The 15,654-nt window shown below is 33.8% G+C and overlaps 2 protein-coding genes across 5 annotated transcripts in view; both read right to left on the bottom strand.

Moving 5' to 3' along the window:
- The window catches only part of LOC124534054 (titin), a 78,151-nt gene that overhangs the window by 42,587 nt on the left and 19,910 nt on the right, over positions 1 to 15,654 (bottom strand). The window lies entirely within an intron of this gene.
- On the bottom strand, positions 1,073 to 3,995 carry LOC124534057 (protein ALP1-like). Its single transcript, XM_047109716.1, has 2 exons — positions 3,496 to 3,995; positions 1,073 to 2,573 (listed from the first exon to the last, which is right to left on the bottom strand). Exons 1-2 carry the CDS (start codon positions 3,789 to 3,791, stop codon positions 1,688 to 1,690), a joined length of 1,182 nt encoding a protein of 393 aa, XP_046965672.1. The 5' UTR covers positions 3,792 to 3,995; the 3' UTR covers positions 1,073 to 1,687.

The following is a 15,654-nucleotide window of genomic DNA, read 5'->3' as shown; positions in this document are numbered from 1 at the left end:
TTTTATTAAAAGGACGTTTATCAGTGTTAATTATTCAGTTAGGAGTCAACTATAAATAAGCGCCTACTTAAAAATAATAGCAATACGCGTAGCGTCGTAACGGCAAATGCGCCCAAGGTTGGTCATTTATTTCACTTACTATAATGTCGCTGATGTTATCTAGGGCTATCACGAGTGTCGGGCGTTGCAGGTTCATTTCCCGTAAGTGATAAATGTTATATCACTTATTATATCAAACATACCTATTTATTTGTTACGACATAGATAACATTACAAATATAAATAAATGTTGAAGTAATAATAATTGTAGGAGTTTTGACGCAGTCTATTTGTCTAGTCGGAATATTTTAGAGCGAAAAACGGTACATACATAGGTCACGTTATTCCGTACCTCCCAATTAGACACTGACCTGACCTGAGTTAGTTAAATATACTAAAAAATAGGTTTTTGTATTTTTCAAGGTACAACAACAACAACGACCTTTTCTATTACTGGGCTAAGAACTCATCTCCCTTTGAGGAGAAGGTTTGGAGCATATTCAACCACGCTGCTTTAGTGTGGCAGAATTTCGTTGAAATTAGACACATGCAGGTTTCCTCACGACGTTTTCGGTTGCCGCCGAATACGAGATGTATTATTAACACAAATTAAATAAATGAGAATTCAGTGGTGCTTGCCTGAGTTCGAACTCGCAATTATCAGTTAAGATGTACATGTTCCAACGTCTGGGCCATCTCTTTTTTTTTCAAGATAGGGGACTGTAAAAATAGCGGACATCCAAAATCGAAACTGTTACTGAGAATTTATTCATAGAATAACAAAATAACTATATTTTATTTTCGTGCTATTCAGCATTATGAGCTAATAAATAAACTAATATACAACCAATTTTACAATAAATTTGTTATATGGTATAGAAGTTGTTACGAAACGCAGATATAATGTTTAGTAAAGTTAGATAAAGTGACAGGCGCCGTCCGAGGCGTCAGCCCGTAATGACTATGTCAAGTCACAAACGAGCCGGGGAGTTATTAGCGTCGATGTAAACATACTCTAAGGCTAAGAACTCACGGAGCGGTTTTCACCCGCACCCGCCGCGGGTGCGGGCCCGCAGCTTCTGTAGAATGCAGATATATGTGTAAAAAATTAAAGCACATTTCACGACGCGTTTTACGCCCGCGGTGTGCGCGGTTGTTTGCGGGTCCCGCTGCACTGGCGGTTCATCTTCTACCGGCGGGCGCGGGTCGCGGTCCCGCAGCCGCGGCGATTTGCACCCGCGCGCTCTGCGGTCGGTTGGCGGGCGACCGCGTTGGCAGCGGGGGGGAAATCGCGCCATTTTGCTGGTAGGCAGTGATAACTCCTTGTTCCGTAGTGACGCGTTCAAGCACGCACGCGCACGTTTGTCAACAAAATGGATACTGATATTGAAGTCGATCTACTAATTACTTTGGTTCAAGATAGGCCAGTTATATGGGATAAGAGCTTAGAAGAATATAAGTACAAAAACTTGACACTCAAAGCATGGGAAGAAATCTGCGGTATTTTAAATAAAGATTTTGAAAATTTGGATGAGACAAATAAAAAAAAATATGGTTAGTATTATATAAGTTTATTTTTAACCTACAATAATAATTAATAATTGAGCTGTGTAGTAGCGGGTCGTAAAAAGAATAATAATTAACGTTATTAAATTTTTGACAATTGCCAGCTTAAAGCTCCGCTGTCACTCATAAAATATTGTTGAAAAATATCTCTTATGTTGTTGGCTTGTCTTCCACTGCGTATTGATGGAGGTGTTTGTATACTCTCAAGATTATGAGTAAAATCTTCTTCTCTAATGTGATGGCCGTCTCGTTTTCGTACAAAATTGTGAAGTATGCAACATGCCTTCACAATATTAATTGATAAAGGTATTGATACATCCAATGCACGATTTAAAATTCGCCATTTGTTTGATAAAATGCCAAATGCACATTCTACGTATCTTCGTGCTCTCGATAGGCGATAATTAAATACCCTTTTTTGTACACTCAAAAATTGACCACCATAAGGTCTCATAATGTGTTGATGCAAACCAAATGCCTCATCGGCTACGAATACATACGGGACAGGTGGCAAAGTAGATCCGGGTAGTATTTTTTCATTAGGTAGTTTGATAGAATTGCTATTAAGCGCATTGCAAAAAGTAGTATTTTTAAAAATGGTTGAATCAGCATTACTTCCCGGGGCTCCAATGTCTACAAAAACGAAGCAGTAATCCGCATCAACTACGGCCATTAATACAAATGAAAAAAAATCCTTATAATTGTAGTAAATTGAAGCACTGTTATCTGGTTTAGTTATTCTTATATGTTTGCCGTCTATTGCTCCGACACAGTGGGGAAAATTTGCGTACTTGTAAAATTTTTGGCTGATTTCTTCTAAAAGTTCTGTAGTGATTACCGGAAAACATTCAGACATTAACACCTCCCATAATTTTTCACATGTCGTTCTTATAATTGCTGATATAGTTGTGTGCCCAATTCTGAATATGTAGTGCAAATCGTGCATTGAAGTCCCACTTGCTAGGTATCTGAAATAAATAAATTTACTTAATTACGTATATTTTTTTTTAGGTAACATGATTATAAAAAAATGGAAAAATATTAAAGATTGCTGGATGAAAACAAACAAAAAAGTTGAAACGGAAACAAAATCTGGATCGGGAGCTAAAAAAACTAAAAAGTACATTTATGATGATCAGTTACAGTTTTTGAAGAAAAATATACCTATTGAAAATACCTCCTCAACCTTAACGAGCGATGCTACAACTGAACAAACTACTACTACTACTAACACTACTACTACTGTTGCATCAACATCAGAAGCTTTTGCTACGCCTATCACCTCAGTATCTTCTCAAACTGGTGTTAAAAGAAAAAGAAAAGACGACGCCGACAAAGCATTAATAGAGATGTTGTCTCAACGCGAAGATAGACATTTGTCATTTTTTCGAGGAATACTGCCTTCATTGCAAAATTTTGATGAAGCAAAAACAAGACGATTTCAAATAGCAGTTCTACAAATTATTGATAATCTTGATAATAATCTTCCAGCATTTTCTTATCAATATCCACCATATAATTACAGTCAAGAAAATATCGGCAGTCAAGAAAATATCGGCTATCGTACCTATTCTACTTCTGAAAGCAATACCCAAAGTCCACAAAATATTCCATCAGTTTCTTCAGTCAATACTAATTTGTCAGATGATGTGTATTTTCAATAAAAAAAATTTTTAAATATTACCACTAGTTTCATTAACACCTGACGCAAAAAGTATATAAGTATGTTGTATCCGTTGTCTGGTATCTATAGTATAAGCCTCGTGCTTAGTTTGGGACTAGATGGCGCTGTGTAAAGATTTCCAAGAACAACATTTATGTGTGTGTGTGTGCGTGTGTGAGTGCGTATGTGCGTGCGTGCGTGCGAGTTGTTAAAAGAAACTTACATACCTTAATGTGACTGCCAACATTTCCTCTGGTGATATGGGATCTCGCATATTAGTATGTTGTTTTTGAAGAGCAGTTTCTGTTTTTTTTTTAAGTTCTAAATAACTACTTATGGACATTCGGAAATAATTAAAGAACTTCTCCTCATCCTTCTTTAACTCATTAATAAGAGTAACAAATAATCCATAACGATTTCTTTCCGCAATTAGTGGATGTATCCAGAATCTTTTAGGCCTTCTTTTTTTAATTCTTCTGTGAAGTAAATATAACGCAACAGCTCGTTTCTGGTGTGTATCCATGACGGTCTGGAACTGAACTGATCGTTTAACCGCCCGTCTTGCAACCGCCCGTCCTGCGATAATCAACCGCTACGTTTGCGGGTGATAATCGCAACCGCGGCGGCTGCGTTATCGCACAAAACTGCGGTCTCGTGAGTTTTGAAAATAAACTCCATTCCGCCACCGCGGCGGGCGCGGGCTGAAAACCGCTCCGTGAGTTCTTAGCGTAAGCGTAAAGTTTTCAATTGCTTAATAGATTTTAAGATATGATTTATATATTTTTATATACTACTAAATTCAGTGACATATTTTTTGTAATGCCGAAATAAAAAGATTCTCAACATACTTGAAAGTTATTCTAAAAGATTTATTATTATTATATGAAGCTTATAAACGGTTGTATACCGTTTTTAAAATATAGTTGACGAGTGTGAACTTTTTATTATTGGGATTTCAATGAAGATATAACAAGTGTATTAATTGTTTATTTTAGCATGATCACATCGATAAACTAGTACCGTTGTTATTTTAACGATTTTTACTGTAAATAATCATCTAAGTAAATGCTTTAAGTACAATGTCAGAACCTGAAGGTGTACTTTAATAATAATTGAGTTTGAGTTTAAGTTTTAATTAAGGGAAGTGCCGTAACAGACCAAAATAAACAGAGGCGAAGCCGCGACCATCAGATATTATATAAAATTAGTTAATGATTTTATTCATAAATATCCGTATTTTTATTAATGGTATCACATAATGTAATTTTATGTAACTGTCATTTTAAAAGACGAAATATATAATTCAAACATACAAATACAATTAGAATCGATTACGGGATTGTAATGATTGATGGATGTGAGAAACTACTGATTTTTTTATCGGTTCTTCTTAGTAGAATCTACATTCCGAACCGGTTGAAACTTTACAAACAAATTGCTTATAAGAACCCATATTAATATATTTTGATTGATTGTTATCACCATATAGTGTGAAACAAAATCGTTTTCTCTGTCCCTATATCCCTATGTATGCTTAAATCTTTAAAACTACTCAACGGATTTTGATGCGGTTTTCATCATTAAACCGAGTGACACAAAGGTTTATATGTAAAAAACAAAGCGCACAAAGCGCAGATAACGACTTTGTTATTATTTTTTTTATGATATAGTTTGGCGGACGAGCATATGGGCCACCTAATGGTAAGTGGTCACCATCACCCATAAACAATGACGCTGTAAGAAATATTATAATTCCTTACACCGTCAAAGTGCCACCAACCTTGGGAACTAAGATGTCATGTCCCTTATGCCTGTAGTTACACTGGCTCACTCACCCTTCAAACCGGAACACAACAATACTGAGTACTGTTATTTGGCGGTAGAATAACTGATGAGATGGTACCTACCAAGACGGGCTTGCACAAAGCCCTACCACCAAGTGTTATACTACATAAAGATTACCTAAATAGTAATATTGGGAAATATGTTTAACATTTCTTCTTCTCCTACATTGCTTAACTCTCAAACACAATCTCATAGAACCTAATTTTTAAAGTGTGACCAGTCACAGAGCTAAAAAGGTTTGAACCCATTGCTGACCGCACCTGATCATTGGCATTTCGTTTTGACATATGGCACAAAAACTCAAATTAAACTGTAGTAATTCTTAAGACTTAGTCAATAAGGACTAATTTTCCATCTCTCCGATACAGATACGGCTTAGCAAGATTAGGATGTCGTAAGCACATGGGTGGTCAAGATATCCATGTAATGAGTCACGTTAGTTGATTAATCTGACACACGAGATATAATTACCGCTCTATATTACACAAGAAGCGAAAATTAATTATTATTATGCGTATATGTAGATACTAGTAGTCGCCTGTGGTTTCGCTCACTTTTAGGGTGTTGGTTGTCAAGTTTGCTTCATACCAAATGTCATCAAATTCGGTTCAGCGGTTTGGTAGTGAAAGAGTGAGTGACAGGCAGAGTTACTTGCACATTTATAACATTAATAATATAGTTTAATACAGATACAGATATCAATCTCGTCAAAATAAAAACATATATTGGGATATTGGCTATGTTTCTACTGTTAAACTTCGGATACTTAAGTAATTTGTCACGTAAAAGTATTTATTTTGATCGTGATTATAATCGATGAAATGTATATTCCGAATCGGGTTTTTAACTTAAGTTGTATAATGTCAACGACAAAAATGTTTTAAAAGCGACAATTGTTAGCTTTGAGTGTGAAGGGTCCACCAATATGTGAAGATTTCATCTACACTATTTTTCAACGTTGAACACTAGATGAATGAATGTATAAAGAAATAATCAGCTTCATTAATATTCCACAAATACGCGAAAAAATCTTTGTTCGTATCGGCGATAATGATGATGATGGGATCATGTCATTTTAAGAATTTTGGCGACGGCAATGTGAAGAGAGGCTAGCTTACTACGCAGGCTATATGGTGTACCATTACAACACTGTTGCAATCTGTAATCCCTTACTCTAATAATCCGTTCGAACGCCAGTTTAACACGATCGGCAAGAGTTTAGGGCCTCAACCAATGGCTATTTTACCTCATGCCTAAGCCTAAAATATAGACGCCAGTAATTAATAAAGTAGAGTTACTAAATACGTCAGAGCGTTTAATTAAAATCCCGACTCACAACTTTCAAAGCGACTACAAGAATATGATCGAACACTTCGTTACAATATGTGTATTTGTAATATCTGAGTTGCTTGTATGGTTTTGAATCTAGGAACTTCGTTTAAGAATCACAAGTTTCAGCCGCTGTCATCTCGGCTTTATGTATGTAATTACAAGTGCCCATAACACTTGTTAAAACACATGGCGAGTGGAAAGAATCCACACTCGAAACACTGTATGAGCGTATTATATTTAACGCACGTGATAACGTCACTTTATAAAAATGGTGCCCTGTACAACAACAAACAACGGTACTAATACCAGTGTCAACTTTACAATCCTTAAAACTATACGGGTGTATTGATCGTTTAAAAACGGTGTCTAATAATGAACCACTAAAAAGGTTATCGCCCTTTTTGGTAATAGCATAGGTATTTTGTCTATGTTTTTGTTTGGAAAATATGAATATATTTTGATAATGATTCTTTGTTTTAATTCTTGTATAACGTCATAACAGTGGCACTTCAGGTTACACTGACTCATCTCTCGAATGTAAGACATCCTGCTCTACGTATAGTATATTCGTAGAATAGTTTAAAACAATAGAAAGTGTCAAAAAACAACACAACACACAGCGTCGGTTGTCGATATTATTTGAAGAACGAGTACAAATATATTAAAATAACGTACCAATTCACGTATCGCATTGAATAACTAAACCAAATGCATGTTCCGAAAACAGCAAATATATAATATGAGAATTTTATTATAAGTCATAGACTAACATTAATTTGGTAATTGAACTTACGTTAAATCGTTAAATGGATTAGCAGGATTAGTTATTACTTAATACAAAATAATTAACAAATTGCGTTTACACTAAAATTTGTACAATTATGTCACAATCAAAGCTTGAACAATTATAAAGATAAAGAATGGTGGAAATCGGTTCAATTCGAATTGAAAGCGGTTTTCAAAGAGTATTAGCTATAAACCGAACTAATGTTAGATATTTCACGATCTTGCCCTGCGGTGAGATGTCGGTTTTTCCAATAGCTTAACAGATATTGATTGGGCTCTTGAGATATCAAAGACAATTCTGCATTGTAATGTTTGACATAATATCAACAACAACAAAAACAACAATAGCCTCTAAATGTCTCAATGTAAAGGCCTTCTCTCCCTTTGAGGAGAAGGTTTATAATATGTTACACAACGCTGTTCCAATGTAGGTATATTGGTGGAATACATATGTGGCGGAATTTCTATGAAATTTGACACATGCAGGTTTCCTCACGATGTTGTCCTTCACCGCCGAGTACGAGATTATAAACACAAATTAAGCACATGAATATTCAGTGGTGCTTTCCTGGGTTTGAACCCGCAATCATCGGTTAAGACGCACGCATTCTAACCACTGGGCCATCTCGGCTCACATAGTATCGATGTTTTAAAGTGCAGTAGCGTAATGTATGTTATGCTCGGTAAGTCGGTGAGCATAACACAACTTTCCTTGTTAGCCTTGAACCGCGATCTGACTCAGCGACCGCTGACCATGAGCCAAAGAAAAGTAACGATTTTAGTTAACATTGATACCTATATGGCGCGTGTCTTTTCGAGAAATAACAATTTAAAAAAATCGACACACATACATGTATAAATGCTATTCAAGTTATGACTTAATTAATCACAGTTATATTTGTAACATAAATCAATAGAACAGAATTATACTTAAAGTTTATAATATATTTTAATGAAAATCAATAATTTTGAGTCGTTATAATGAAATACTGTTGTATAAATTGTAACTCTATAATATATAGAAAAGGATGAGAAGTCATAAATTAATAGTTTGACAAGAAAGCTGAATAAAATAGTGGCCAACAGTTGGCTCTTAATTCACGCAAACCTGTAAAGTAATATGTCGTTTATCGAGTGTCAGATCGTTTGTTTCAGTTCTATTTTAGTGTGACACTTTATATAGAATATAAATAATCCAAGATAAATATCATATCGGGTTTCTTATGTTCTATGATGAAAAGTATTTGTGTTACTTACGTAAGTTAAAGGACGTGTCAAAGATTTAAATAATTCTCAATAAGCATAAGCATTGACCGACGCGTAACGCCGTTATTTACTTACTTTACTTTACTAAGTAACTAATTTACTACTAACTACTACTTTACTAAGTTATTTCACGACAAGGTGATCGTTTTAACGAGATTTCTTCAAGTTGGTAAACAAGTAATATGATCCTAACAACAGATCAATAAATGACAATACATATTTTATTTATATTCTAATTAAAATGATAATTATATTTGTATGTATGTAAGTTAATATCTAATTATTTAAAAAAAAAACAACTACAGTAATTGCTTATGAATTAATAACATTAAATTAATTAAAAATAGTTACTGTATAAATTTTGACCGCGTGCAATGGTGGCAAGAATGCTATCAGCATTTCCCCGTTGAATCGCAATTCCGATTCCTGACCAAAGAACGAAACTTAAAAAGTAAAATAAGGCCATATAATTTAGCTTGAGGAGACAATTCGCAGCTTATGTTCACCGGTCCTATTGGATTTCCTGGAATTAATATGTTTTCCTTCACTGAGCACAAGATAACTGATAACCACAATAACTTGAAGCCCACACAAATTTAGCACTGATTGTCCGGGTTACAGTTTTTATAAAATAGTTTCAATTATTCTACGCACTTGGCCTCTTGAGTTCTTAAATCATAAATATATTTATAGAAATAAACGCCAAAATGTTTCCTTCATAAAAAGGAACCTCGTTCCGAGATAATTGCTGGTATTTATTAGAAAATCTGATCTAACTATGAGAAATACAAACGCTTTCACTGACCGAGAACTTGGCGTTATTGCCAATTGAGAATATTTGAATTCAAAACACGGACTATTTACCATTCTCGGCACGAAGCTACATTGACGGAAAGTGATCCTCCGGATATGGGAATTCGGAACAGATCATGGAAAACATATGGACGTGTAGAAAACTAGTGTTTGAGTCTGACTTTCTTTAAGTGCTTTCATTGTTTTATAATCAGCTACGTTTGTTGATGCATAGTTTTGTTGATGTTGATGCAGATTTAATTTCAGGATCACGGTACGCAGCTTGGAACTGTTTAACAGACCATATGCACATTACTTCTCATTACCCACAATGCCAATTTTTATATACAATCCATCTGTAGGAATTTATTTTGACTATGTGCATGAAATTCTTAAACAGCCTGCCTAGCTGTCCTTGAAGTGAACACATGTTGACTTACAAAAACCACTTTAGGTAATTGTCATACTGTACAAATAGAACCGTTTTATTTATTTTTGTGTTTTTGCCAAGGAATTAATTAATTTATATTGCAGTATTCGTTTCAGATTTTGGTAAAAAAATTGCCTAGTTCCTTGGGGTTCAAAGTTGACGATACCAAATCGCATCGAATTCGGTTCCGTGACTCAGTCGAGAAAGTTTAACAGACAGACAAATGTACTGATAGACAGAATTATATTCGCATTTACATTATTAGTATATATCTATGCCCGCTGTGTAATAAATAACAAAGTATCATAAAAACCTAACCAGACCAGTGTTCTAGAATTGTTAAAAGCGACATATTCTAGATAATACCTAGATCACCTACGTGAACATAAAAATACGGCAGTAAATCATGTCTAAAATTTACGACATGCGCAGGAGTTGAACATGAAAAGAATGATGACTTAAGGACACGAGCGATTCAGAAACACCTACTGCATATGGCAATTTATTCCATTACACGAAGTTACAAATCTTATTCTACTGCGGTTACGTCAGCGTCTTCAAAACATTATATAAGGATACCGGTATGATATCACGACTTATGTTATATATAGTTTATTTTACAGAGGCCTGATTTGTTTACTAGTTGCTTCGTGTATTGATTTCTCCTTTATTCCTAATGGCAAGAGTGCCATTGCAAATTTACATAGATACAACATTGACAAATTGACCATTTATCTCCCATTATGTCAGGTATCTGGAAGAATTATTGGGCTTTTTACGTATCGATTAGAAGTTTTAAAAACCGGTTACGAGCAAACATTTATCTGTAGATTGATTTGAAACTGTGATCATTATTTTGCGTGAACTTTGAATATCAGTAGAAAGCATTTATCATAGAGGTAATTTCAAAACCTAATATAATTGATCTCCAAGCATAAAGTACCACAAGGTTAACTTTTACTGCAGTAATATAAATGAGCTAATATATGCTTTTATATTTCAAGATATGTTGTCTGTGCTTTCGTTGCATCTTTTCAGTTTGTATTTATTATAATTATCCTACATATTTTGACTACCAGACAATATCACAATTTAAGTATAAGCATTAAAACTATTTTTATTTTGGATTTACATGAAGATTATTTTTGTAAAAAAGAATACATTAGGCTCTTGTGAGTTGACATGTCGAGCCTATTCAGTAAATTTTGTAATCAACAAAACATTAAAATTTTTGTGTAATTATTGATGACTTTTCGAATAAACAATTATACCGTCACCTACTACGATGTATCAACTAATGGTTGTCGCCCGCGGGTTCGCTGCGTTTTAGAGGGTTGGTTCTCATGTTGAAATAAAACTAATTATTATAGTTTTAACGGATTTAAATCGCGTAAATTTATTATTTTTATCATCCCGACATTTCGAGCACTTTACAGCGTTCGTGGTCACGGGTAGACTGACGTGACATTTGTCTATTTGAAGTACAAAAGAAATATTATTTACAACTACCGCCAATTTTAATATTTTTTTATTTTACTAGTTTTATTTCAATGTGTAATAATCGCGAAAATTTAAGACAACATTATGGTTGTCATGTGTCAGGCAAAAAAAGTAGCTAATGCCCTTCCTTTGAGATCAAGTTTGCTTCATAGAAAATTTCGTCGAATTCGGTTCATTGGTTTTACAGTTAAAGACAGACGGACAGAGACAATTTCAGATTTATAATATTAGTATAGAAGTATAGATTGCAGTGGAAACACGCGATGATAGATACATACGAGTATGCTTATCTGTTAGCCGTCTCAACGATTGCTCGGCGAATACTTTTGCGCGTCGTCTCATTGTTGGAACTGTTTGTAAACATATAAAAGCAAATATTTGACACGTCTGTCTGATATTACAACAGCGTCGTTGAGATACTGTAATAAATAACAAATGTATACTATTTATATTAAAGATATATTAAAGATTGTTCGTAGAATTTATTTACGGAAACTGTGAAGTCACTTTCCGTATCCAAGATTTGGAAAGAAACTTTTATTAACTTTGATAATTTTTCTGAAAATTGATTGTATGAAAATGTAATAATGAGCCATATGCGAAGAATTATAATAGTGGACCAGTAAGTACGAACACAAAAGGTCCATTTCTTACTCCATCCCTCTCAGAGCGCACTGAGACGGCTATCTCAGAATATTCTTATTATCGTCTTTATAATTATCTGACTTCCATCATAAGAGTCATATCTATTTGCGTATTCATTTATACCGATTTTTACGTATATTAAATACTAGTCGCTCATGGCTTCGTTAGCCTTTTAGGGTGATGGTTTATCATGAGTCGAACAAAAAAGTAGCCTTTGTCCTTGGAGCTCAAATTTTCTTCATATGTAATTTTATCAAAAGCGATTCATTGGGTTGGTTGTGAAAAAGCGACAAAAAGACAGAAAGAGTTACTTTCATATTTATAATATTAGTTTAGACTACGATAAGTTCCAAACCCTCTCTTCAATGGAAGAGGAGGCCTTATCCCAACAGTGGGAAATTTACAGGCTGTTACTTTACGTTACGATAACTTAAATGTCCTTAAACAGTAAAACACGGATGTTTTAAAGACGATAAATAAACTCAACGAATGTGTCCTAGTAGACATTTAGTTCCATAAACGAGTTCTGACCTTACTCATGAGAATACATAGATTAGCATGTTTGAGAACACAAAAGTTCTAAGAAACAAAGTGGCGTTGTTACGGAACTATTATTAATATAATGTTTAGTATTTATCATTATTTCTGTAATGATTTAAAACAAGTTTTTTTGTGCCTTTGTAATTTTAATGACAAAATTTAAATGAAATTCGTAGTATTAGCACTCTCTGTTCAAAATTCCAAACGCTGATCGCTGATTGGTTCGGGATTATGTTTTTTTCCCTACCTTTATAATGTCTTAAGCGTCACCGGTGACGTTGACATAACTGGCAAAAATGTTTCGCATTTAAGCCTCTATATACGATTAACCTCTCAACGTTTCTTATAACTTAAATATATACAGGTAATAATATTGGAGTGTCTGTTTGTAATATAAACGCTTCTTACTAAATGCGTATGTACACGATACTAATACCAAAATAACCATGTTTTGTTAATAAAAATTAAATTAAATAATTAAAAATAAAAATTTTAATGTTTCATAATAGTTAAACACTTAATAGGCACACCACTATGAATACTCCACTGAGAGCATTGAACCAATAATCAATAGATGCGAGAGCCTTCAAATTATTTTTGAAACAAATTTTCTTTTCTCGGCCCTTGTCTCAACACCCCCCACCCTATATATGCTCATCATCATTTATTTTTAAAACGAATGTAAAAAATAAAAATTTAATATATATTTTATGACTGTCGGTCACTTATTTTGTTAAAAATAAAGCTTTTGTTAGTCATAAGACGAGTTAAAACACATACAAATCGTAAAATGTAACTTTTTTTTAAGGCTCGAAACTTGTTAGCAAATTTAACCGGTCCTTTAAAAGCATTAAAAATAACAATTTTATTCAAAGATTTATGATGCATCCCGAGTATTTATAGCTTGTGAGGCATCGCAATATCCAACCCCGCAGTGCGCGGGCGCAGAGTACGAGTCGCACATAGTCGTGTGTGTAGCGGAAACTGGTTCCTCGCTGCGGATCTTGTTAGGGCTGTCAAACGCAAGTTATTAATTATTCAAATAGCCATTGATTATTTTGTCATTACGTACTTGATTTACACCCTTTCTACCTCTCGTTGCTTTACTATTTTGTTTCTTAGTGTAAACATTGTGCATTAAAAATTAATACCTATGTTAAGAGTTTATTAATATTTATAGACGTTCTGATTTTTGTAAGGTGTACATTAAAAATGTCATTAAAATTAAACTGCAAATATTATAAAATTATTTTTAGATATGTTAAGAATATTTATGACACACTTGTTGTTGTCTGCGGCTTCGCTCGCTTTTTGGAGTTTGGTCGTCCTTTGTTATGCATTAAAATACAGACAGACAGACTTTTCTTTGAATTTATAGTATAGAATATGTGGAGTTGGGAGTCGCTATGGCGCAGTGGTAGAACACGGCAAACTTTAGTGAAATAAGAGATTGCGGAAAATCACACAATTATACTTAAATTTGTGTTCACATTTCATCTTGTGCCCAGCGGTGAAGAAAAACATCGTTTAAAATTCTAAGAAAAGTCTTTATAGACCGAAAAATAATCAATAAAATTATTCACCGTAATGTGGGATACATCTTAAATAATCCGAATTTTAAATGTATTTCAGGCACAATTTGAATATGTCTGTGTCGTTAATTCGACCAATAGTCGCCGAAGTTAAACATAGTTCGTATTACACGAACTCATTATTATTTTAATATGAAAAATTTGCATCTCGAATTGGAAATATACTGCTGTGTGATCAGAGCTCGTGTAGAATCGAGTAGTTAAATACATAATGATATATTAATGGAAACTCTACACGTTAAATATTCAATTCCATATTATTATGTGAGCTGATAATGTCATTATTATAAATTTATTACGTCGATATTTATTTAAATTGGAAATAAAATAACTAAATCATTAAACTATGAAAACATATAGCGTATACTTAATTAGGTTCTTTCGATTCGAGGTTCATTAAAATAATTAACATTTATCAACTATGAAACAACGTTTTGCATAACAGGCCTATTATAAATGTTATATATTTTAAAAAAAAACACGATTATAGTCAGAGACGGTAAAGATCGTAAGAACTAAAAAAACGTTAGTCCAACCCTATACCGGTCAATCTGGTTTATTTCTGCAAAGCCTTACCAACGTTGGCGAATAACGTAATATCAATAAGCGCCATATATTTAACCGAATCAAACATTTGCAACCAATATGAATTATAACGCCTACTTTAAGATATAATATGTCCAACTTGTGATTATTGTATTAATAAAACGTTAATAAAGATAAATAATAACATCAGAATTATAATCATATTTTAAGAGCCGTAGACCAAGACTATTATGCGCTCCGCTTAATATATACGCTGATAACTGCGGTCCTCTTAAATGTCATAATAATAGCTTACTTTCCTACTACAAGTATATATTATATGCTCTATATTAAACAATCTTGCTTGAAAAATATTTGAAGATGTTTTCAATTGAAATTAAACAAGCAATGAATGTTTGTTTTGACGGAAGCCAAGCGACATCCATGAAAACATCCGCTGATCGTCGCCTCTGCTATCGTTAGCGATTCTACTCTTAAATAACTTTTGTGAGTATAAACTATTATGTAAATCAATTCTTTGTCATTCATTTGACGGTTAAAAGGTCTGGGTTCACCCGTGCATTATAATGGTATTGGGTTTTCTGATAGCAGCAATTACGGAAAGCAAGTTAAGGTCATGTGTCTGATCTATTTGCAGTAGTTTAAGATTGGCTATTCCATCGGAGCAATAGAGTGCCTATGAGTGTGAAAAACTTGCACTCTAAAACATCGAAGTCACTCTAGAGTACATTATCATCATTGAATGAACTCATCAAGGTATATTTACTATAGTTTGATATCATTTCCAGCAATATTATTTCCAAGTTATTACAAGTTAAGCAAAGCAATAGGTATACAATTACATTCTAAGCTCTTGTTCTCGTAACTATCTCTATAAGTCGGAGTCTAAATTACTATCGGAAATCTATTAATACCATAAACGCATTTTCTCCACGCAATTGAACTTAAATTATTGTAACTGCTATTATAACTGGTTCGCTGTATTTTAGTCCGTATTCCTTTTGAATAGAAAGTAGAATTGTGTGATAGTTTAAATGTACTTGAGTAAAATAGTGCAACAATGTAGCGAAGCCTAGGGTGAGCATAATTGTAGCTAAGATTGTACTAGCAAA

The sequence above is a fragment of the Vanessa cardui genome, chromosome 12 (genome assembly GCF_905220365.1).
Source record: "Vanessa cardui chromosome 12, ilVanCard2.1, whole genome shotgun sequence".
NCBI lineage: Eukaryota > Metazoa > Arthropoda > Insecta > Lepidoptera > Nymphalidae > Vanessa > Vanessa cardui.
Note: the sequence above shows the minus strand (reverse complement) of the source record. Positions and strands in the feature narration are given on the sequence as shown.

Excerpts from the sequence above, each read along its gene's own strand:
- LOC124534057 (XM_047109716.1), bottom strand. The coding sequence starts at position 3,791 with ATGGATACACACCAGAAACGAGCTGTTGCGTTATATTTACTTCACAGA. Across the intron at positions 2,574-3,495 it reads ATGTTGGCAGTCACATTAAG|ATACCTAGCAAGTGGGACTT; the intron begins GTATGTAAGTTT and ends TATTTATTTCAG.